Source organism: Vulpes vulpes, chromosome 12 (genome assembly GCF_048418805.1).
Source record: "Vulpes vulpes isolate BD-2025 chromosome 12, VulVul3, whole genome shotgun sequence".
Classification (NCBI taxonomy): domain Eukaryota; kingdom Metazoa; phylum Chordata; class Mammalia; order Carnivora; family Canidae; genus Vulpes; species Vulpes vulpes.
In genome coordinates this window covers 72,370,586-72,395,436 of record NC_132791.1, presented here as the reverse complement: position 1 = coordinate 72,395,436, position 24,851 = coordinate 72,370,586, and the positions used below count along the sequence as shown (strand labels likewise).

Genomic DNA, 24,851 nt, shown 5'->3' with positions numbered 1-24,851 from the left:
TTTTGAAGGCCAACAGTGCTGGTGTACTGCAGTAGGGCTAAGAAACAGCAGGTTGTAGTGGCCACCTGCCTTTCCTCTGGGTCTCCCTCTGATCCTTGGCACTTGCACGCCAATCCACCCACTTGAGCGATTCAGGTCTGGGCACAGTCCGCTCAAGCTCTGTACCTCTGCTGTCTGTCTCTGGCAAGAGTCCAAGGCAGATGCCACCTCCTCCATGAAGTCGTCCTTGCCTTCTGCACCCCTGCCAGTGCATAGCACCTCTTTTGCCTTTTGAATTAGTTTACTTCTTGCTTATGCCCTTATGTTATTGTAACTTGTGTTATAATATGGATAGCAGCCTCAGTTCTCACATTTCTTCCCTCAACTAGTGAATTATGTGTGGTTTCCAGCCTAGCTGATTTGGGGGCACCTGGGTGGCTCGGTCAGTGAAGCATCCGACTCTGTTGTCCAGACCCCTGTTGGGCTCCACACTCAACATGGAGTCTGCCTGAAGTATTCCCTCTTCCCCTGCCCCCCCTACTTGCTTGCCCTTTCCTTCTCTCTCTCTCTTTCAAAATAAATAAAATCTTTTTTTAAAAAAGGACTAGCTGATCTTGCTATATTACCTATGTCACTTAACACCTTTTTGTACAAAAGGACCCCATGAGTGTTGAGATGAATTGTCTCAGCCTCATAAAAACTATTTAAAAAATCCTCTTTAGAAATGGGTATTCCTTCAGATGTCAGTAAAATGAAGCAACATCATGAGAGAATCACTAGATACTGAATTATGGATCAAAGCAGCAAAAGTTTATTGAATGCTTATACTGTCATTCTGTCCCAGCAGTGTGAGATGCCTCAGTAAGCAAGACAGACCAGTTCCCGTACACCTGGACCTTAGGCATGGCTTGGCCAGGCCATTTAGCTCACAGCCTGCCAGGCACTGATAATCCTGCTGTGGGTTGTCACAAGCCCGTGAGTCCATTCATCTAGCGCAGTGCTGGCTTCCCAGAGGTACTCCCTGCCAGTGTGCAGTGAGTCTGTCACAGCGGCTACTGGTAATCATGAAAATGGGTTAAAAAAAAAAAAAAAAAAAAAAAAAGCTGGCAAGGGGCAGTGAAAGGAGTGGCCAGTTGGAGAAACTATTCATTCGATCCAGATTCTTTGTTTACACTTGTTATTAATCAACCTATTTCCATGTTTAATGGAAATTCTAGGCATCACTTTATTGAAATACAAATTATCACTCCAGAAAACTCAGCAGGTTGACATCGAATATTAGATGGTAGAACAAACAGGAATTTGCTGGAGCTGTGCAATAAAATTTAAATTTTGCTGTTTTTAAGCCATACAGAATGTTATTGTTGGCTTGGTAATTTTTTTAAAAAGAGCAAAATAAATAGCTTGCTGACTTTTAAATAAATGTCTTCAGACAAGAGCCAGGGAACCAAATTAATGTAGCTGCCTGCTGATTTCTGTTTGCTTGTTTTCTGTATTAAATCACACAGGCTCCTGCATGGTAGGGATCTCAGCCTACTGCCTGAACCACCGAAAGGCCACTTTGGGACTGCCAGTTTTTACTAACTTATCATAAATAAATGTCAGAGCATCCATGTCATTGACCATAGGTTACAACAGTTCTCCATCTAGGGATTTTACTGAGCCTGCTTGATGTGGGGTTTGGGCAACGCAGGTCCGCTCCAGGATGTGCCCAGGCACATACTCATGTCATCAGGCCCGCCACCCCATTGTTCTGTAACTGTCTCCTTTTACAGTCACTTTGGCATAGGACTTGCTTTCTGCTTCATCACTTCACCTGAATTTGTGGACTTAGAAGAAGATAGGCCCTTTTGTAGTTTTTTGCAGGAATCATAGAAGGATCCCTTTGAAACCTCTCCTGAATGCCGTCATCCCTGAGACAGCCCAGCATATGCCAGTTCCACAGGAAGCAAGCTGATAAGAGTCATACAGTGACATAATCTTGTCATGGCTAGCAAACTGTACAAGTAAAAGAAAGGCTGTTATTTCCTAGTCCATTCCCTGGAAACATGGTCATCCCTGGCCTGAGTGTTCCTTCCTTTCACGAGGGCCTCGTACCTCTGAAATGTTGCCTTTTTTTTTTTTTTTTTTTGCATGTTGCTGAAGTTCAGAACTTGGTGCAACCGAGTTTATCAACTTACAGCCCCATTGTCTTATGCCAGAAAATTTGCAGCACTCTTTAAGTGAGCTACGCATGTGTAATCTCAGAATGTATGTTCATTCTGTTTTTCTTTTAGGGAACCTGACGACTGTACCAACTCTTTGGAATATTCTATGATACTACATCATGAGTGACAGTAAATGTGACAGTCAGTTTTACAGTGTGCAAGTGGCAGACTCAACTTTCACTGTCTTAAAACGTTATCAGCAGTTGAAACCAATTGGCTCTGGAGCCCAAGGAATTGTTTGGTAAGTATGGTCTGTTTCAGTAGCGTTGACTGAGTTTTTTTCATCAAAAAACTAAATAAAACTAAATTGTCAGGACTTAGAAAACACTGATGATAAAAAATACTCTTTTCTTTGCAATAGGTTTTTGAACTAAATTGAGTCAACCTCTTGCTCTAGTTATATGTAGTCATATTGTAGGATACAAACCTAAATTCTTAGAATGCTGCATAAATTTAAATAGGTAGCAGTTTTTCTCTTTTTTCTTTTTTCTTTTTCTTTCTTTTTCATTCCTCCTGTCATTAGATAACTAGAGTAATAGGTATGACAGTGAGTTGTAACAGAAATTTGGAGTTTTATTCATTTCTTCATCCTGGCCACCTCTCCCTCCCCCCCTTTTACCCCCAATCACTCCTATTCATTTCTAGGCGCCGTCACTGCAGTGCCTTGCCCTTCCTTGGCAGGACGAGGCCACTCAGTGTCATTATCACCCCATGGATTAACCAGGAAGGGATGCTGTGTGAGGGGTTGGGCTGGCCGTCTCTTCCTTGGTGTCTCACTTCAGCCATGTGTCCAGCCCGTCAGAACTGTTGGTCTGACCGTGAGCCTTAGTCTCTTGCATGGTAAGACAGCAGTCAGCTGCCGCGACATCACTGCCCAGCTAAAGGTAAAGTCTTTCACGTGTTTTCTAGACTACAGTTTTCAGCACTTCCCCAACTTTTTATCCCATAGTTTTCCTGGGCAAGACTTTTTTTTTTTTTCCTTTTTTGGGTCAATAAAAACAAGATCATCTCTGCCTCTAAAAGAAACCCTGATAAAGCTAATATCAAATGTTAACTGCTTGTAGGCAGAGGGGATTCCAGATAAGAGAGCACGCTTCTGGATATTCTGGTAGGGGTGCTTGTTTTCATTAGAGATTTTGAGTTTAGAGACTCTGCACCAGTGGTTTGTAATGATCCTTGGTTATAGAGACCTGCAATCAGGAAGTCAGGTGCTTCCTTCAGCCTAGGTGGTTGGAGGCCCCAGGGGGTTTAAGAGGAGATCGCAGTTCAGAGCTTCTCAGTTCAGAGCTAATGCAGGAGAAGGGGCTGTGTGGAAGGAATGCAGGCATGTGTCTAAAATAACGGTAATCTCAATTTCCAAATGATAGCATGCTGTACTGGTACTAAAATCCAGTGTGCCAAGAGAAGTTTTAAAGTCACTGGATGGTCCGATTGAGGACACTTCAATTCGTATAAAAAGGTCTAGACAACAAAACATTCTTTTGATTCATAATCCATCTCTTATTTGGAATCAGTTGGTCATTTGACACAGGTAATTTGGCAAGATTGTTATCAAGGGCATTTAATGTAGTAACCACAGTGAGAGCTTGACTGGAAGTTTAAAAGTCATTGTAAAATGGAAGGTTTTATAAATGGCAGACAGCTAAAATTAATGACTCAATACAGCTTGGTGAATAACAGTAAAATCATGTGCTACTTGATGAAATACTATTTTACAGAGATTGGTTTTGACTTTCAGGTTGCATAGGCCACTTTTCCTCTTTATTTTTTAAATATGTGTTTAATAATGAAATTACTCATTATGGATGTGTGATTTTTTTAATTAAAAAAAAATTTTTTAAAGACTTTATTTATTTATTCAGAGAGAGAGACAGGCAGAGGGAGAAGCAGGCTCCATGCAGGGAGCCCAGTGTGGGACTCGATCCCAGATCTCCAGGATCACACACACCCCAGGCTGCAGGTGGCGCTAAACCGCTGCACCACCGGAGCTGCCCTGGATGTGTGTTTTTCATTTAAAAATTTTTAGTTTTAAACACAGGTTCCTAATATGCCATTATAAGCTAAACTTCCTCCGGAAAAGCAGTGGCAGAATTTTACAGGATGGAAAATTCTGAATTAAAAAAAAAATTAAAAACTCAAGAGTCCAGAAATAACATACATTTATGGCCCGTTGATTTTGGAAAAGCGTGCCAAGGTTATTCAGTGGGGAAAGAATAGTCTCTTTAACAGTGCCAGGACAACTGTATATCCACATGCAGAGGTATGCAGTTAGATCCTTACTTCATGTCCTGTAAAAGTTAGCCCAGAGTGGATCATTGACCTACGTATGAGAGCTAAAAGCATAAAACTCTTAGAAGAAAAAGTGGGAAGCTTCATGACTTTGGATTCTTAGAAATGACACCAGAAGCATGAGCAATACAATTAAAAATTGGACTCCATCAAAATTGAAAACTTTGGTTCATCAAAGGATATGGTCAAGAGAGTGAAAAAACAACCCACAAAATGGAGAAATGTTCACAAATTACATAGGCAGTAAGAGTCTAGCATCCATATGTATAAGGAACTCTTACAACTATAAAAAGACAATCCAATTTAAAAAACAAATAGGCAAAGGACTTTAACAGACATTTCCCCAAAGATCTGTAAATAGGTTAACAAGCACATGGAAAGGGTATCATCGTTAGTCATTACGGAAATGAAAATCAAAACCGTAGTGAGATACCACTTCATACCCACTGGGATTGAAGAAATTAGAACCCATACACATTGCTGGTGAGAATGTAAGACAGTGCAGCCACTTGTGGAAAATAGTTTGACAGCTCCTCAACATGGAGTTACCTCGGGACCCAGTAAATACACCTAGAATTAAAGACAGATATTCAAACAAAGACTTGTACACACATGTTCCTAGTGGCAGTGTTCACAATAGTCAAAAGGTGGACACAGCCCAGATGTCCATCAGTGGATGAACAGATGCACAAGTTGTGTTATATGCATACATGGGATATTTATAAAAAGGAACAGACCACTGGCACATCTGACAATATGGATGATCCTCAAGAACATGCTACACAGAGGAAGCCAGACGTTTATGAGAAACATCTGAAGTGGGTAAATCCATAGAGGCAGATACAAATTTGTGGTTAACAGAGGAAAGATGGTGGGAAGCAACTGCTTAGTGGGTGTGGGGTTTCCCTTTGTAATGATGAAAATCTTTTGGAATGATCTGGATACGGAGGTGGTGACTACATGATAATGTGAATGTACCAAACGACACTGAAATCATTCACTTTCAAATGGTGAATTTCATGTGTAAGTGAATCTCACCTCGGACTTTTTTTTAAAAAAAAAGCAAACTGGAAGATGCCTTAAACAAAGGATCTTTGTCATTTATAGTGGATATTTAACTCCTGATACCATAGTATCATATATGATGACATTTTCATACTATATTATGTATAAAATATGTTGTCATTTTCCTGTAGTAGCTAAATTTATATATTCACAGAATCCTAACAGTAATTTCACTAACTCTTAATATTTTCCTTTACATGATTTTATGACAATTTTATTGATATTTATAGGAGCAGTTTTTATTTCACATGCAGAAAGGTAGGAAGAAAGAAGTATGTTGTCACTAAAAAGTTTTTTAATGGTTTTATTTGTTTGAGGCAGAGCACAAGCAGGGGGAGGAGCTGAGAGAGAGGGAGAAGCAGGCTCCCCACTGAACAGGGAGCACAATGTGAGGCTTGATCCCAGGACCCTGAGATCATGACCTGAGCCAAAGGCAGACGCTTAGTCAACTGAACCATCCAGGTGCCCCTGTAGTGGCTAAAATTTTAACACCATTCTAAATCTCATCTCTTGCAAATCCCTATTCCCATAGCCTGAGTTTTGATTCAAAGGAAAGATCAAATACTGGGTTTCTGTTCTTTCTGCTCAAGAAAGAAGTCATTAGGGGCAGCCCTGGTGGCTCAGTGGTTTAGCGCCACCTTCAGCCCGGGGTGTGGTCCTGGAGACCCTGGATCGAGTACCGTGTCAGGCTCCCTGCATGGAGCCTGCTTCTCCCTCTGCCTGTGTCTCTGCCTCTCTGTGTCTTTCATGAATAAGTAAATAAAATGTTTAAAAAAAAAAAAAAAAGAAAGAAAGAAGTCGTTACTTGGAGCTGATTAAGCCTAATTAATTAATTAGTTAAAACTTAATGAGCCCAGGCACACCCTACAGTTTATTTCACAGTCTTGGATGTCATTATTCACTTACCTTTGTAACACAGCCAATTAATCATTACCAGATCAAAGCCTATTGGCTGGGGTTAACTTTACTGGATGCGTGCAAAGGGGGTTAATGTGACACAGATTATTGGTGTCTTCTTTTAGAACTGTTGGTACAATTATGAAAATCATTCTTAAACTTCTGAGATGTTTCATCTTTTGGCCTTTAGATGAAGTGTCATCCTGGGATTTGGGCCTACATGGCTAGAGACCTGGTTTCTATGATTACTACATTGCTCCTCCCTCCCAGAGCTGGTGCTGCCTTGCTGTCAGCCAGGGCGGTGGGTGACTGCCCCTCACTTTCCTGCCAGGCTTGAGGCTTCGTGGTCTCATTGAGCTGCAGCAGTGGTGGTCCTCAAATTGAGAGGAGAGTACTTTTCCCATGAGACTTTCCCCACATCTTCTGAGGACTTCTTCTTGGCTCTATTTTGCATTAGCATCTTGGGTATTGGCATTTTGCTAAAAGTTCTCGGAAGAAAAGTGTTCTGTACGTGGTGCAAGGAGAGGCCTTACCCCTTGTTTGAATAGAGCAAGAAACTACTAATGGTGCCAGACAGACCCCTTTCTTTCCATCAGTGACAGAAAGACCTGAGTGTCCCCACCATCAAGCCCTAACTTCTAGATAACCAGTTCTCTCCAGTGTTCCTTTCCCTACAAACATGGCAGGTTCTTTCCCATGACCATCACTTTTGTTCCCACTGCATGTTCAGGTTAGATTGTCCTCAGAAACGCACCGTCTTTCAAGACACTATCCCTGGTCTTTCAAGACTAATCTCGTGTATGAAATGTCCCCAGGTAATCACAGCTCATGTTTAGAATCCAGCCTCCGCTATGTTGAACCGAATGCTTGATCGATGTGCACATGGGCAAGTGCACGTGCGTGTACACACACACACACACAATCTCACTCCAGAACCATAAAATAGTAAATCTGTTATTTAAACTAGGAAATTTATGGTAATTTCTTATAATAGTAATAGGAAACTAACACAGGGGGCATGCATGTTCTTATTTTTTTTTTTTTTAAGATTTTATTTATTTATGAAAGACAGAGAGAGAGAGGCAGAGACATAGGCAGAGGGAGAAGCAAGCTCCATGCAGGGAGCCCGATGTGGGACTCGTTCCAGAGACTCTAGTATCACGCCCTGAGCTGAAGGCAGATGCTTTAACTGCTGAGCCACCCAGGCATCCCATGTTCTTACATTTTTGAGAAATAAAATATCATAGTAGCAATAGTACATGGTTTACCAAACTTGTTCATTGTCTGTTCAAACTAGAGCTTTATAAAGACCTAGGGACTGGAGTGTGGGCAAGCCAAGGTACCGTACTGGAATGGGATTACATGGAAGAGCTGTGATCAGAGTAAAAACAAATTTTAATTGTTTCTGCAGTTGTCCCTGATTTGTTTTTGTTGTTCATTAAAAATATTAGTAAAATAAATTAGGAAGTTTTAAAATGTTAATAACTTTGGATTATTCATAAACATCAACTAAATTATTTAATAAAATTAAGTCATTGGAAGATTTTGAAGCTGTAGTGGGGAAAATGTGTGTACATTTCTTTTATATCAGTTCAGTTTTTTCTTTGTCCTTCTAAAATCTCAGGTTGTTCAACCAAATTAGGATTATCTGTTTTATGGACAGTTGTAGGAAGTGTATAGTTTTTAAAAAATGTTTAATATTGGATCCGGCAGTCCCTAGAAGGGACCATTAACCTGAACATGAAATGGTTAGTCTAGCTCTTACTCCTTTTCCTCTCTCTGGTTCTGTGTACCCATGAATGTTACCCTGCTCTCACACCGTTTTATTTTCTTTCTAGTAGTGCAAGTAAATAAACACATAACTTTCTGCAACAACATTCCTATGATGAAGAAGGTGTATAGCATAAAGTGCAGGAAGAGTGTGATTCGAGAGGACTGGGTTCCTAGGCCAGCTGTGATCCACATCGCAGGAGTCTTTTGTGACCTTGGGCAAATCCTTTTGTCTTTGTGGGTCTTAATAGTTTCATCTCTAAAATGAGTGGTTTAGAGCTTCTGGATCAGAAGCTAACAAGATGATCGGAGGTCAGTTAGTGCAGAAGAGCTTTTAACAAGTTTCTCAAATGTAAAAAGTAATTGGGAACTGGGTGCAGATAAACAGAGCAGAGGAAGTGAGAATAAGTAGACAAGACATTTGCACAAGGAAGAGGACCTATCTATAGTAAAACCCCAAAGAGGCTGTGGGTATAGAGATGACAAATACAGAAAATGAAGATGACACAAGTGGCTAGAAATAGGAGTGTTCATTATGAAACATTCATGCCAGTTGGCTCCCAGCATTCCCGTCCTCACCCTCGTGCTCAGCATTTGCACTTAGAGTGCAAGTAGGTGAATGAAGACTTACTAAGCCAGGATCCAGAGGAGGGCAGAAGCCTAGTGAGGGGAGCCCAGGATTTGGGGCTCTTCCCCCTGAGGACATTTGAAAATTCTAGAATGGGCAGCTGAGGTATTGAGTAATACTTGAGATTGCCTTGGGGGGCACTGGCAGACAGACATTGGAGCCCAGGGCCCTTACTGTAAGGGGCCTGGTGAACTTCTTCACTTTGAATGGAGTCCTTTAAAGGACTGCATCCAGGAAGTGAGAATGAACCAGAAAGAAACCGTTCCCTGCAGGCAGTGCCACTCTGCTTCAGATCACCTCAGTTCACTGAACTTGAACCGAAATTGCTAGTGCCCTGCACCAGGTACCCAGAAGAAGTGAATTTAAATTCTCCCTAGAGGAAAACAGTGTCATACTGGATAATAAATTATTTCTAGATAGCAACACATAATCACAGATAACTAGTCACTGAGGAGATTAGACAACATGCTGACCAGCACAAACAGAAAAGAAACAGATCCAGAGGGGAAATTGGTATTATTAGATCCAAACTTTTAAGTAGCTATGATATTATGTTCCAGATGGTAAAAGGGAAGATGAAAAATGAGAACTTAGAAAAAAAGAGAACTAAATAGAAACTCTAGAACTGTAAGATAAGAAATCAAATTATGAAATTAAGGGACCATAATTAAGGAAATAATTATTTCCATAGTTAAGGAAATTAAGGCAGACCATATAACTGAAGAGAGATTTATCGATCTGAAAAATGGATCAGGAAAAAATTTCAGGATGAAGCCTAAAGAGACAAAAGTATAGAAAAATACAGAAGAGCAGATGTATTAGTTTTCTAGTGCTGCATAATAAATTACCACAAACTTGGTGTTTAAAGAAAAAAAAAACAGCCATTTATACTATCATAGTACTGTAGGTCAGAAATCTGCATGGGCTTGCCCAAGTTTTTGCTCAATATCTCACCAAATTGACATCAAGATGTTGGCTGGGCTGCACTCTCATCTGGAGGCTCTGAGAAAGAATGTGCTTCCAAGCACAGTCACAGGACCCAGTTCCTTGCAGCTGTAAGTCTGAGGTCTCCATCCCTTGCTCTCTGTCAGCCAAGGGCCACCACACTTTTAGAGCCTCCCACATTCCTTCTTACAATGTCCCCTCCTCCATCTTCCAGGCTGCAGTGGTCTTTCTCACAATAAAAAATCTCAGACTTTCTCCTCTTCCCAGCAGCCAGAACAAACTCTGCTTCTAAAGGGTTCTTGTGATTAGATTAGCCCCAGCTCCTGTTTCTTAATTTAATGAGTGTATGCTTAGCCTTGTTGTAGGACATGGGTCAATATACGTAAAAATCAAATGTCTAGAAATTGGTAGAATGAACCACTTTGACAGTGGTTTGACATTATCTACTAAAATATATACAGTCCCACCCTTAGCTATGTACTTATCAGAAATGCATGCATAGGGGACTCAGAGCCTGGTGTGAGAACATTTATGACCATGTTTTTTGTAATCGCTTGCAAACTGAAAACAACCAAAGTGTCTATCAACATTATGTCATATAGCCATGCAAAGGCATATTATAGCAATGACACAGAATAGCTACACACAACAACAGACGAGTCTCACAATGTAATGTTGAGTGAAAGAAGCCAAATTTCAAAAACTAGGCAAAAATAAGCCATGGGAAGTGGGGAGAGGGAGCTTGAAAATTCATGTTTAGCTGGTTGAAGCAAGGAAGTGATTATCATAAAAGTCAGATGTAGTCAGAAGTATCCCTCCTGTCATCTTTGAGGGACAGGAGGGATAGTGATTAGTAGATGTTGTGGGGGTTATTGGAGTGATGCCGACAAAACATGGCTCTTTGTGATAAATCATTAAGCTGCGGAACAGGACAGGAAGTCAAGGAATGAATATCACCAGTACTCAACATTGGAAATCTGTGGAGTTCTCAGAGAAAATTGAATGTGAAGTCAGAAGACAAACCATCAGTCAAGGCTGAGAGCAGAATAAGATCATTTATCTTCCATACACTTTTTCTGAGGAAATTCCTTGAGGATGTATTCTACCAAGAAAGAGAATATGAGAACATGTATGACCAGAAACATGGAGGCCAGTGAAAAAAAATTCCAGGGATGAAGCTGTGCAGCAGGTCTTGAAAGAAATTGCAAGAAAAAAATATCTTCAAGAATGGAATAGACTCCAAACAATAATGTGAGTGAGAAGGTAGAAAGTACTGGGGATAGCCTTCAGAAAGGGGTATTTTTCTTCTCCCCGCCCCCCAACTTTTATTTGAGAGAGAGAGAGCAAGAGCAGGGAGGAGAGGGAGAAGCAGGTTCCCTGCTGAGCAGGGAGCCCGACACAGGGCTCAATCCCTGGACCTTGGGATCCTCACCTGAGAGGAAGGCAGATGCTTAACCAACTGAGCTACCCAGGCTCCCTTTCTTTTAATAAGAACAATCCTTGGTTAGGAAATTGTGGTGGAAAAGCTAGAAAGTCATGGTCCACATGTCAAACAGCTTTAAAAGGACATGATGTTTGAATAACTGATGGAATATAAGAAAAGAAAATCCATTTGACTTTGATGCCAGAAGTCGTCTCATTCTCTTGTGAGTGGCAGTGAGGGTCATGTGATCCTTAGAAAATGAAATGTCATCTCAACTCTGCAACTAGGAACTTTGACATGTGCCTGCATACATAGTCTCTTTGTCTTGGTTTTCAACTTTTGGACACATCCAAAAGAAGCCCAGAGAACTTAGTTGTAGAGTAAGGAGATATGTTCTCTGGCTTGACTATTTGAGACAGGGAAAGAGAGCAGAGCGTGCTGAAGGCCAAAGAGATGGACTGTGATGGCCTCATCTTACATACTGGAGGTCCTGAGGTTCCCTTGAAAGTTGATGGAACAAGAAGTTTAGGCACGTTGTTTGGAGTTATAAAGGTAACCAAGGGAAAAGTTTAAAATAACATGAGAGCAAAAAACTGGGAGGAGTTGGGGGTTTCAAGTAAAGTGACTAAATCTTTAGTTTTGGGGGAGTAGATAGACAATTTCTGAAACTGATAAATGAGAAAATAATAATAAAAGTATATTTGGAGTTGAGTGAGCACAAGAATTCAAACCAGAAATAATTGAAGGTGGTTTTTCCAAGGATTGGCACTAGTAGTGGAAATAGGTGTCTGTACACGTCTGCCCATTTGGCTCATTTTGAACAAAAACTTTTGAAATCAAAAAAGGTGTAACTGTTGTCAAATTTTAAGACAGAAATATATATAAGTACACGTGTATATTGTTGCACAAGTAGATTTATCATTAACATTTTATAATTTGTATGAATGGTGCATTTTCATATGAGCATGAAGATTTACATATGTGTATACATGTACACATAATGTGACCTGAATTAGAAATAATTACAAAGTAACATGATCTCTAGCCTTCGATTTAAAAAAGATTGACGTAAGGATTGTTGGCAGAAAAACACTAATAGGAATGAGTAAGTGAAAACAGTGTTACAAACTGAATAAAATAAATACATAGAAATAATATATTTTTTAAGATTTTATTTATTTGAGAGAGTCAGCATGAGGGAAGGTGCAAACGGGGGGAGGGGCAGAGGGAGAGGAAGAAGCAGACTCCCCCAACAGAAGGGAGCCCAACTCAGGGCTCGATCCCAGGACCCTGGGATCACAACCAGAGTGGAAGGCAGATGCTTAACTGACTGAGCCACCCAGGCGCCCCTAGAAACAATAGTTTAAATGATGCTTCGGTTCTTAGGTGGTCCTTAGCAGCTTTTGGCCTCTGATGAGTAGCTGAAGGGTAATAATAGCACCAGGAGTGCCATTAGTACTAGTTTGTACAGAATGTACAATCAGGCTACTCAATTTTTCCTATTTTCTGGAAGAAAAAGGAACCATGGCTTTCAGCTGGGAACTTGAGATGCCAGAAACACAGCCTCTGCAAGATTTTATTCATACTATAATGGTACAAGGAGTTATTTCTAGTAGGATTTTATATATAGTAATTGCTTACATTAGGGGTTTTGTATCTTAGGGATTTTACCACGAGCTGAGATGCTGGCTTCTGTTTTCTTTCAGATTCTTTTGTCTGGGGAAAAACACAAACAAAGCTTCTCATAATATTCTTCTCATGAGCTCAACCCTCTCCTCCACCGTGATATGCCAGAGTATATTTATATTTTATTGTGATAACCAGTGACTGTTTCAATTTATTGGCATATTTAAACTGAAGACTTCATTTCTTGATTGGTCTTACATGCTTTGTATTGAATTACTTGTTTCCAAATACAATAATGTCAACCAATATAATGAGAAGTCAGTGTGCCTCCTAACTGCAGCTGGCATGTTCGTGCTTCTGCAAAGGAGTCAGTCCATTCTACCCTTTTAGCCCCCTTGCCTTGCTCTTGGTGTGTAGAGGTACCCTAAGTGGAAACAAGCTGAAAAGTATTTCCTTATTTGTTACTTAGTCAAAAAGAGAATACATTGAACAAAGACCAGTGCACTGCATCTTTTCCAGAACCATCCTAATGGGTTCCTTATTATATTTCCTGATTACAGTGCTGCTTTTGATACAGTTCTTGGGATAAATGTTGCAGTCAAGAAACTGAGTCGTCCTTTTCAGAATCAGACTCATGCAAAGAGAGCTTACCGTGAACTCGTCCTCTTAAAATGTGTCAATCATAAAAATGTAAGTTATGTCTATGTTTTCTTCTGATAATATGGTCAACAATATGGTAATCTTGTGGGTCTTTGGAAATACCTTGAGTTCAGACCTCAAGTAAACTAGTAATAACAGTAACTATTTAAATGGTTCTATTTTATTGACAAAATTTTTTTAATTTTATTTATTTGAGAGAGAGAGAGCATGAGTGAGGTGAGGGGCAGAGGCAGAAGCAGACTCCCCACTCAGCAGGGAGTCCGATGTAGGGCTCCATCCTGGGATCATGACCTGAGTCAAAGGTAGATACTTAAAACCGCCTGAGCCACCCAGGTGCCCCTTATTGACATAATTCTTAATCAGCATTGGGGGAATTGAAGTCAGCCAGAAGCATCATGGTTCAGTCTAGGTCTGATAGCAATATCAATTAACCCTGCATCATTTGACTTTCGCTATTTCTGTTCCTATAAAATGGCAACAATATTGACCTAACAAACTGAGAAACACCTAGATAATTTTTTAGAAAAACATTGTTCTACAAAGTGGCTTTTTACTTTGTATGATGGATGTTTCATTTCTAAATAAATGTGAGTAGATGGTGTGATATTCAAGATAGCTGTACTTGACATCTCCACAGAAATCAAAGCACTGTAAATTTCAAGGAGAAATTGTATGTCTTCAGAAAATGAGGTACTCAGGCACATTGTATGTCCACTACTGGTCTCAGAGCATGATTCTGATAACCTTGCCATGTTATAAAAATCATAAAATGTAATGTCTGGAAGGGGCTTTGGAGATCACCCCTTGTGACCCCTTTTTTTGTTGTGGAGGATGAGTATTCAAGACCACACTCAATTCTACGTGACTCCCTTTGTTTTAGCGTTTATGCTGGATCTTTATGGTACAGGAACATTATGTACAAAACTAAGATAGGTTTATTCTTTTGAGTCTGTGGTTTGAATTTGTTTTTTAATTTCTCCAATGCATACTTTATTTTTATACATTAAAATTTTTTTTCAGGTTACATGAAACTATGGTTATTATTTTTTAAATTCAAATAAAATAAACAAGCAAAAATCATTGAATCCCTCAGAACCCTACCATTAACGTTTTGGTGAGCATTCTTACACATGTATCATACGTACATGAGCACAATCAGCTATGTTACTGTGCGTCCTGCCTTTTCCCTTAGGAATGTTTCTGGACCTCAAATACATTACATAGTGTACTATTATCAATACACAATAATTTATTTAGCCAGTCACCTGTTACTGGTTTTTAGATTGCTTCCAGTTTTTGATATTATAACCAATGCTGCAATAAACATCCTTATACATGCATCTTTGCACACCTGTCCAGGTGAACTTCTTAGCCAGAGCATATACTGCACATTTCTATTTTTAATATACGCTGACAAATTGACCTCAAGGAAGACTGTCAATGAAAAGTCAATGAAAGTTTTGCACTTTCATTAAGATTATCTGAGGGAAAAAAAAGAATATCAAAGAATATGTTTTATTTCAGAATCCCCCCAGGACTATGTACATATTATACATTTTTTTGTTGTTGTACTTTACCAACCTGAGAAATGACAAATGATATTTTATTCTTACTTATGAGGTTAATTTCTTTTCATACTTTTTAAGCCATTTATTGTTAAGGAACTTGTTTCCCGTGGCCTTTGAAAATTTTTCTCTTGGGCTGTTTTTCTCTTTCTTATGCATTTATAGAGGATCTTTGTATATTAAAGCTATCAACCCTCACTTCTTTTCCATTTCAACTCATTTAGGTTGCTTTTGCCATACTAATTTTTTTTTTTTTTTTTTTTGGTTTGTTGGTCTTGGTTTGGGTTTAACACAACAACACATGTCCTTGGTTTCCTATCATGCTTAGAAAAGGCTTTTCTTCACCAGGATTACATAAATGTTTATCCACATTTTAATATTTTGTGGTTTCGTGGTTTACATTTAAATCTTTGTTCCATTTTGAGTTGATGTGAAGATCAAAGTATGGATTTGGTTTTATTTTGCACTCGGTCAGCCAGCCACCCCAATCCTATCTACTCAATCATTCATCTTTCCCTTGGTCATTTAAAATGATAGAGGATATGTGTGATTCTCAAGCAGTGGGACTCTCTGTTTAACTGTTGGGGTACCAGGACCAATGTCTTGTGGTAAAGGTCTTTCTAGAACTCTCTAAGTAAATACATAATACTGTGAGGGATTCATCTTCATCATTCTAAAAATACAAACTTCATATTTCAAAAGTTTAGAAATTTGTAGATAGTATTTCAGTTTTCAGAGTTAACATATTGCTTTCATATTTTTTCGCCCGTAATTTCTACTTTTTTATGTTCAGAGCCCGAATGACATTATGTGTTAAAATTCTGTCATAATAAGTTACTAGAGACACATAAAATGTGATGTGATTAAAAGCAGATCTTATTTCCAGGATGAGAATCCTAATCATTTAACTTTTCTCATATACCATGTAACAGGATGTTTTGGTAAAACTAATAATAAATACTGAGCTCTGCTATGCTTTGTTTTTCAGTTTTAATACATTTTCATGTTAATTTTTATAATTATGTAGAGTTAGAGTTACCTGATGTGCTGAGGTATAATAAACCTTCTCTTTTCAGATAATTAGTTTGTTAAATGTGTTTACACCACAAAAGACTCTAGAAGAATTTCAAGATGTGTAAGTATCGTTTTTACTCAGTAATACACTATGTATCAAAGACTAAATATTTAGAAAGTAACTGCTTTTTTTTTTACTTAGGAAATGTAGGTAGCAATATATTTAGCCACTTTTTTCTGTGGAGGAGAAATAGTAAGGAAGATAAATAATAATATTCAACTGTTTGTACCTAGATATTATCATCTCCCTAACAGAGAAAGGATGATTGAAAATAATTCTTCAGAGCAAACAGTGACCATTAATGCTGCCCATTTGCTTTGCTGAAATGTGAAATGTTTTTCTCCAGCCTCCCGAAAGCCAGGATTACAGGGTTTGAGGGTTTATAATTATTATTTGAAATCATTACATCATTAAATGTTATGTGTTTCCAAAATCTGAAACAGAATTATCTTACTAGCAATAAAATATTAATTTATCGTATTGAGGTATAATGCACAACTAATGCTAAACTTACTGGTGTGTTCATTCAACAAATATTTGATTGCCACTCATGTGCTAGGCACTCTCTTGGACTTACTTGAGGGAACAAAACAGGCAAAAATCCCTTTTATTATTAAAAATTGCATGTAGTCATACTTTTAGAGCTCTGAGAGAGAGAAGAAAAATAACCAACAAAAGTCAGGAAATGATGCTCATAAGGACTTAGCACATACTCTGGAAGAAGCAGAACTGGGTTTAGGGAATCAGAAGTGCTGGGAGTTGGAAGTCAGGTTGAGATTGTAAGCAGGGTGGTTGGAGAAAGACCTCACTGTATTGGTGACATCTGAAGAAAGCCTTGAAGGAAGTGAGGGGTTAGTCCTATAGATATTTGAGGGAAGGTAGATTCAAATAAAAGGAACAGGTAGTACAAAGGAGTGGAAGTGGAGCCATACCTGGTGTGCTTTAAGAGCTGCGAGTAGCCAGTGTGGCTAGAGCAAGGGGAGCAGAGGAGAGAAGAGGGTGGGCTCAGGGAAGTGATGGGGCCACACACTGCTGGGCCTCTAAGCCATTGGAAAGACTTCCTTTTACTCCAAGGCAAGGCAGAGTGAGCTTCCCTGACTTACATGTTCAAAGAATAGCTTTAGTTTCTGTGTTGGGAACTCACCACAAAGGGTGGTGACACAGAAGCCCAGTTAGGAGGCTGTTGCAGCAACATAGGGGAAAGGTTATGATGGTTGCATTTAGACCAGAGGGTAATAGGTAAAGGGGAGAGACTGGAGGCTGAAATGTCCTGAAGGGGGAGCTATGGTGGAGGACTGCAGTATGAGGAGGGAGAGGTTAAGGATGACACCTGGTGCTGGCCTGAGCCCCTTGCAGCCTGATGGTGCTCCCACCTGAGCCGAGGAGGGCTAAGGCAGCACAGACTGGAAAGTGAGGTGGAATCAAGGGCTCAGTTTTAGACATGGGCCTCACAGTGCCCCTTGGATACCCAAGTAGGCCTAGGATGTGGGCAGGTGGATACATGAGCCTGGGGGTCAGGAGAGAGGTCTGGGTGCAAGGTATGAACTTGAGAGCTGACAGTCTGTGGATGGTGTTTAAAGTATTGAGACCAGAGATCAGTAAGACTGGGATACTCAGAGAAGAGAAGGAGGCCAAGGACCAAGCATCAACACCCCCCAACAGTAAGGTGTTGGGGAGAGGAGCAGGGCACAGTCAGCAAGACTGTAGGACAGGCCGTTGGGTTTAGCAACATACAAGGAAGTGCCCAGGGACCTGGGCGAGGACAGGTTCAGCAGTGTGTGGGGCACAAGCCCCATCAGAGTGAGATGGAGAAAAAAATGGGAGAAGAATTGGTGATGCCAATATCGATACCTCTTTGGGGAGTTTTGCTTACAAAGAGAGGGAGAATATGGGGCATAGCTGGTGGGGAAAGAAGGTCAAAAGTTTTCTTGACATAAGAAAAGTAGCAGCATGATTTCTATACTAGTGAGTATGATCCAATAGCAAATAAATAAAGATGTGTGAGATTTTGAATGTTTGAGATTCTGTTAACTATTACACAAAATTGTTTTAATTTGAAATGTATCATTTTTTTGAAAACTTCTACTAAGTTCCATTACATGTTTAACTTTTTTACAAGACACCTTATAAATATTTAGAGAAAATAAGTTCTTTTTTTTTTTAACTTTAGCCAGTGCAATAACTAGGTAGTAAATTATTACTGTTTCATAGAAATATAGTTCAGTAACCATAAAAGAATTTAGGGTGATTTTTATATGTACATGGCTGATATTTTTTTCTTTCCCAGGTATTTGGTTATGGAGCTAATGGATGCTAACTTATGTCAGGTTATTCACATGGAGTTAGACCATGAAAGAATGTCCTACCTTCTTTACCAGATGCTCTGTGGTATTAAACATCTGCATTCAGCTGGTATAATTCATAGAGTAAGTACTGACACCATGTCAGTTTTATTTTTAAAATCACAATCATTTTGTTATCGTGATTCTCTAGGTACAAAAGAATTATTTTTTTAAAAGTCATCAGTGTCAAGCATCCAAAAACCTATGGAATCGTGTTAAAGTCCCCAAATACCATTGAGATTAGAAGACATTTGTGGAGCACTTCATTCGCAGGAGCCACTCTGGATGCAGGCTTGAGCTACTCTGTTTGATGCTGTGGAAGAAAGCTTATTTTTTTTAATCTTTAATTTTGAAGTATTGTAAAATTTTAAAGTTAAAAGAATGGAACAGAGAACTCCCAAGTATTATTAAGCCAGAATCATCTATTGTTAATACATTTGCCATATTTGAAATCCCATTTTTAATGAGGCAGGAATTTAGGTTCGGGATGGGGAAAAGTTAGAGGCTAAGTAGTAAATGATACCGTTGCTTGAGAAATCATACATAAATTATGGGTCAAATGTCCATGTCTCATATTGTAAAACTTTGCCACTCCAGCGTTCTGGCCCCACTGATGGGAACTTTTAGAATGGCCCTGGGTGGGCGTCTTCACTGGGCTAACCTGGGATTTGATGACAGAATTGCCATTAAGGTCAGGAAGTAACCATGAAAAACCAGCAGGATACAGTGTAACTCTCTAAGCTGATTTTATTAGTTTTTGTTTCTTTTTTGATTTCTATCACTGTGTAAGCAGAACATCATGATAGAATCTTCTTTAAGTACTAGAATGTTGAGCGAGACTCCAGGCAGAGATAATAGAATTTTGTTGGAAACATTCTTGGCGTTCCCTAAGTTATTACCATACTAATTTTGTCGACAGACTATCTTTAGATATTATATTCCAACATCAAGAAGTTGTCACTTCTCTGAACCAAAATCTGTGTGGGGAGAAAGATAGTGAGACCAGAACAATGAAGCCTATTCATATAGAAAAGAATAGAGAGATTTTCAGTGATGCAGTAGATTTGTTAGGTGCCAGGAAAATGTTGGCCACAGTGGCACAGCCCGCCAGTCCGGAGAGAACGAAGCTGCCCTTGCCTCACACCATGAGCCTCAGGTCTGTGACTTCAAAGCCAGTAAGACTGGGCATCATACCTGGTCCTCCTCCCAGGGCCTGTCTGGGGCCTAACACGCTTGTAAAGCACCCAGCTCCTGACACTGCTATTTCTGAAAAATACAGCCTTTGCTGCCACCAGGTGTTCAGTTAAAATAATATAAATTCTGTTGACAAATTTGCTTTTAAAATAGTACTATTCAAAAAAAAAAATAGTACTATTCATTTTTTTCTTTAGTTTTTATTTAAATTCCAGTTGGTTAACATACAGTGTAATATAAGTTTCAGGCACATAACAGTGATTCAGTACTCCTTACATCACCAGGTGCTCATCATGCGTGCCCTCATTACTCCCATCGCCTGTTTCCCCCATCCACCTACTTTTCTCCCCTCTGGTTGTCTTTTGGTTTGTCTCACTCTTTTTTTCTGTTTGCTTACTTGTTTCTTAAATTCCACACATGAGTGAAATCATACAGCATTTGTCTTTCTCTTACTTCTTTCACCTAGCATAATAGTACCCATTTTTTAAAATTAAAAACAAAGATTTCCCAATACACCATTCTGTTTCTCTGCCTAAAATTTTACAGGCCATTACATAAATTAAGACACTCTTAGCAGCTCTTTTTTTTTTTAATAAATTAATTTTTATTGGTGTTCAATTTACCAACATACAGAAAAACACCCAGTGCTTATCCCGTCAAGTGTCCCCCTCAGTGCCCGTCACCCTTAGCAGCTCTTAAACACATTTTGCTTTAAATTCACACTTTTAAATAAGTTTCCAGACTTATTATTATTATTAGGCTTTATTATATTAAGCCTTATAGGTTTTGTAAATGAACACAGTTTGCCTGACTTGTGTCTTTCTTCTCAGGCCCAGAGATGTGTGGGGAAACAATATCCTCCCGTTCCTGGGGACCTATTCAGGGCCGTAGGACACATGCCCATGTTAGGGAGTATTCAGTCCCTGGAGTTTGGTCCCACTCCCGCTAACCATAATGTCAAAGGGAGTCCAAAGAGGTGTCTGCTTTGCCCAGCACAGTGTTTAGAAACCTGAGAATACCTGAGCAAATGATCCCATGGACCACTTCTCCATCCTGTCCACCACCCCACTGGGCCTTACCACTGCCCCTTCTCACCTTGTACCTGCGCACACATTCATAGGTCTACCAGGCTTTGTGTTTGCTCATGAAAGTACCACATGCTCCTTATGGGAAAGGGAGATAGAACAAATAGTGAGAGGCCTGAGTTGGCCCAGCCCACCCACCCAGCCAGGACAAGAGAGGTGATGAGTTGCAAGAGCCTTTTATTTTATTTTATTTTATTTTATTTTATTTTATTTTATTTTATTTTATTTTATTTTATTTTATTTTATTTATTTTATTTTATTTTATTTTATTTTATTTTATTTTATTTTATTTTATTTATTTTTTTTGCAAGAGCCTTTTAATGAGTTAACGGTTGTCCATGAGCCATTCTAGTCCTTTTTCCTCTATACAACACCATACTCAAGGTGTGCGCTTTCAGCTTTGCTTATTAAAATGCTTCTGTATTAAAAGCAAAATTTAATTATTTGAAAAATAAAACACCAATAGTTCCACGACTTTTTATCTTTACAATTCAAAAAACTAAAAGATGGGAAAGTCCCCCAGCTCTCCACTGTTGCCTGGAGGTGGCCAGTGACAGCAATTGGTTGTGTTTCCTCCCAAACTTGACAGTGATGCTCTCTTTTTACTTATGCTAATACCAACATATCTGTGTATACTTATGTCCTTTCCAATGTATCCTTTTCAAACAAGATCCTCTTGTATGTAATTGTTCTGAAACTCACTAAACAACTTGGTTGGTATGTTCCTTATTTTAATCAAGGATCAAATAGTTCTACAAATATATATTAAAAAAAAACAAAGTCCTCATGTCCTCCGAATTTCTCACTCCCCAGAAGCAAACTCATTTCTTTCAGCTGTTATTTTGGTGTTTATCCCCGTACCTTGAAATAATATTGTATCTTTATTCATTGGCCTTTTTTTTCAGTTTCGGGCATAAAGTACCAATTTAGCTCCCTTTCATCAACACAGACCTCCCTACCCCGCCACCTTTCCTGTTCCCTGACCTCCCAGGTATTTACAGCATCCTCGGATTTGGACCATGATACCTAAACGCTCTCTGATGCACACTCCTCTGTTTATACTGTGATTGGATTTCTTTTCCTTTCAGCTTTTTGTCTGTGGAGTTAACAACACCTTTTATTAGGTGTTTTATTAATAAAACTTTTATTAATAAAAGTTTTTTATTAATAAGACTTTTATTAGTTTGCATTTTGGCCTTTGTTGTTTTGTTTTTCAAGGAGCGAGCAGTATGTTATATACCCACAGTGCACTCAGCCAGCTCATTTCCTGCCTCTCTGCTGCTTTTTGTCCCTATAGAGCATGTGGGGACTTTCATGCACAACATTGGCATGCCAGGATAGGATTAGACACACAAGACATGTTCTGGAAGAAAGCCTGTGAGGAGGAAGCAGGGAGTGGGCTGGAGGGGGTGGAGAGGCAGACAGAAGACAGCTCAGGTCTGACCCCTTGGAAGAGCCACAACTGTGGTACAGCTCTCAGACAGCTTTGCCCACCCCAGAGTCCATGGGCCACCTGTCAGGGGAGTCTGCTGTCTCACAGGAATGGGCTTCTGCCCCACACAGTCACTGGCCAAGAGCCACACAGGTCAGGAGAAGCTCCCCGGTTCTCCCCATGGACCTCTCTTTCTGAGGGGTAATTGAGAAGAGGGCAGCCACAGGAGGACACTTTAGCTCCTGTCACTGCAGTTGTTATCTGGGCCCTAGCAGGTGCTCTTTCTCTATGCTCTCAGCCATAGAGATGGGGAAGGCCAAGTGGAAACATGAAGTTCCTCACAAGATAAATCAAAGTATTATTGATCTCAGGGGGCAGGAAGGATAATGATTAGTGCCACCATTGAAATTCCAGGAATGCAAGGACAGCAGTCCATGTCATATCTCAGTTTGACTCCCTAGTCCGGCCCTGGGGGAAACTAGGTGATCCTAGAGAATGTGGACTGCCAAGGCATAACCAGCTCGCAGTCCTGGCTGCAGCTGCAGTGGTGACCACAGTAGAGTTGTTCGAACAGATCAGTAAGGCCTCAGGTACAGCGTGAAGCCACTGTGGGGGAAGAACTGGGGAAGTCAAAGCAGCAGACACTTTTCCCCATGTGCAGGGTCCTCCCTCCTAGGACACAGCTTTGGTCAGTGGGTTGTGATCTGAGAATTGACTGGGTGGGGTGGTACTCTATAGGGAGATGCCTTCAGGCCCCTGCTCCTCTGCTCTTCCCCTGCTTTGGTTACAGATGTTTTATGCAGTCTGGTTGACTGTCCCAGGGACACTGCTCTCTTAACCATCCCCACACCCTGTGGTCAAGCCCCAAGTTCAAATGTCCTTTGTATATTAACACGTGTTTCTTGTTTTCCTTGTTTGGAGTGGTTTTCAAGATTTGAAGGGGCAAAACTGTCTTTGCCACCTTGAAGCTCTAAGTCCACTTTGTTCAGGAAAACTGCTGCTGGCTGTATGTGGAGGCTGATGAGAGCGCTGTGGAAGTGGGGGAGGCAACCAGATGCCTGTGAAAGGCATCCGGTTGCCAGCTGCCTCTCCCAAGCCTGCCAGGACTGCCGGCCACATCCTCAAGCAGCTTGATTTGCATTTTGTTACCATAGTTTTCCAGCAGATGGCAGGAAAGTGTGTTGTTCCACCCAAATCTGTGCAAAAGGAGAATCTTCCAAGAGTAGAAGTGGCTGGAGACGGGCACGTTTGCTGGGCATGTTTTCTAACTCACTCTGTGGTTCATTGAGTGGGTGGGCGGCGAGCTGTTCCACTGACCCTTATCACTGTGGTTGCACTTTATATCAAGGCAGGCCAGGCTGGATTTCAGGGGCTGCTAGGTGGCAAAGTAGAGACATTTCAAATTTTTAAAAAATCAGCTTCCTAAAAAGAAAGCACCTGTTAACATCCCAGCCAACAGTGTAAGGCTCTATGTTAGCTTCTCTTACCAGCCCTGGTTGTTGTCATTCTTTTGCTCATTGCCACACGGGAGACTATAGTTCCTTGTCATATGGACATTCAAAAAACATTTTTTTTTTCACGGAGTTGAGCATTATTTTGCCTGTTAGCAAGCTGTATTCTAAAATTCCTATTCTTGCCACAGGCTTGGTTTTAAAAAAAGAAACTAGAAGCAAATTGGTTCTTTGCCTTAGCTGCATGGTTGCCTCCTCAGGGGAAAGGTTTGCTGGTGTGTGTGAGGGGCCGACTAGCAGTTGCAGGTACAGGGTGGGGGTACCCCCTGGGTCTCTCCTACATCAGGACACACATATGAGAAGGTAGTGTTCATGCAGTGCTCTGGGGCCAACGAGGCCAGAGCACCTGCGTGGGAATTGGTGGGGAATTTTCATTGCATTTCTCAAACATATTTATACTGAATCCAGGAAGTTTAGAACATTTAATAGTCATGAAACATAATTTTAGCTGATGTAATTTTTAACTCTCTTGCACACCTGTCTGTACCCAAATGTGCAGGAAAGTGTTAGATGCAGGGCCTGACACCTCACATGGAGTCCTCCCAGGTCCTCCTGTGTGGCATGACTTATGAAGAGAATAGATGAACATAGCTTAGAAGGCAGTTTCTGGGTTTGCAGGCTGCTGTCCCAGGCAGAAGTCAGATCCTTGTGGCCTGAGGAAGGGTCTGGGGACAGAGAGGGCTTCACCATGAAGGAAGGCCCAGGACTTCCTGTGGGAAGAGACTCTGGAAATTTGTTCATATGTTCAGGGTGTGGGGTAGAGGGGAGTGTGATGTGTGTGTTCACACAGCAAGTAGACCTGGCACTGGCAGGGGGAGATGGGGCTGCCTCACAGGTGGTGTGTGCAGTGGGGTGGGCTTGCTGATCATGGCATTCTTTTTTCTGGGAGAAGAAGGAGCTGTTCAGAGATTGCAGAGTCAGAGAATTGTAGCCCCATGCCATGTAGTATGGCAGCCACAAACCACATAGGGCTGTCGAGACTCAGAATGTGGCTCTAATTGTAATTATACAGTGGATTTCATAGACAGTACCAAAACAAAGAATGTGAAATATCTCATTAATAATTTCTATATGTTGCTTAATGTTTTAAAATAATGTTATGGATATGTTGTTTAAATAAGATATACTATTAAAATCTACTTGTTTATATTCATTCTT

General features: G+C 40.3%; 1 protein-coding gene across 10 annotated transcripts in view; it reads left to right on the top strand.

The window, feature by feature from the left end:
• MAPK9 (mitogen-activated protein kinase 9) overlaps positions 1–24,851 on the top strand; it is a 50,851-nt gene that overhangs the window by 12,493 nt on the left and 13,507 nt on the right. For 9 of the 10 annotated variants that reach the window (XR_011995619.1, XM_072728830.1, XM_072728829.1 and 6 more), the window contains 4 exons: positions 2,256–2,427; positions 13,390–13,519; positions 16,131–16,189; positions 18,417–18,555. Coding sequence is in view for 9 of the 10 variants with exons in the window: in XM_072728830.1 (XP_072584931.1) it covers positions 2,306–2,427; positions 13,390–13,519; positions 16,131–16,189; positions 18,417–18,555 (450 nt within the window). In the remaining variant the exon portion in view is untranslated. Of the gene's footprint in view, positions 1–2,255; positions 2,428–2,831; positions 3,071–13,389; positions 13,520–16,130; positions 16,190–18,416; positions 18,556–24,851 lie in introns of all 10 variants that reach the window. The other variant, XM_072728836.1, reaches the window with a different exon arrangement.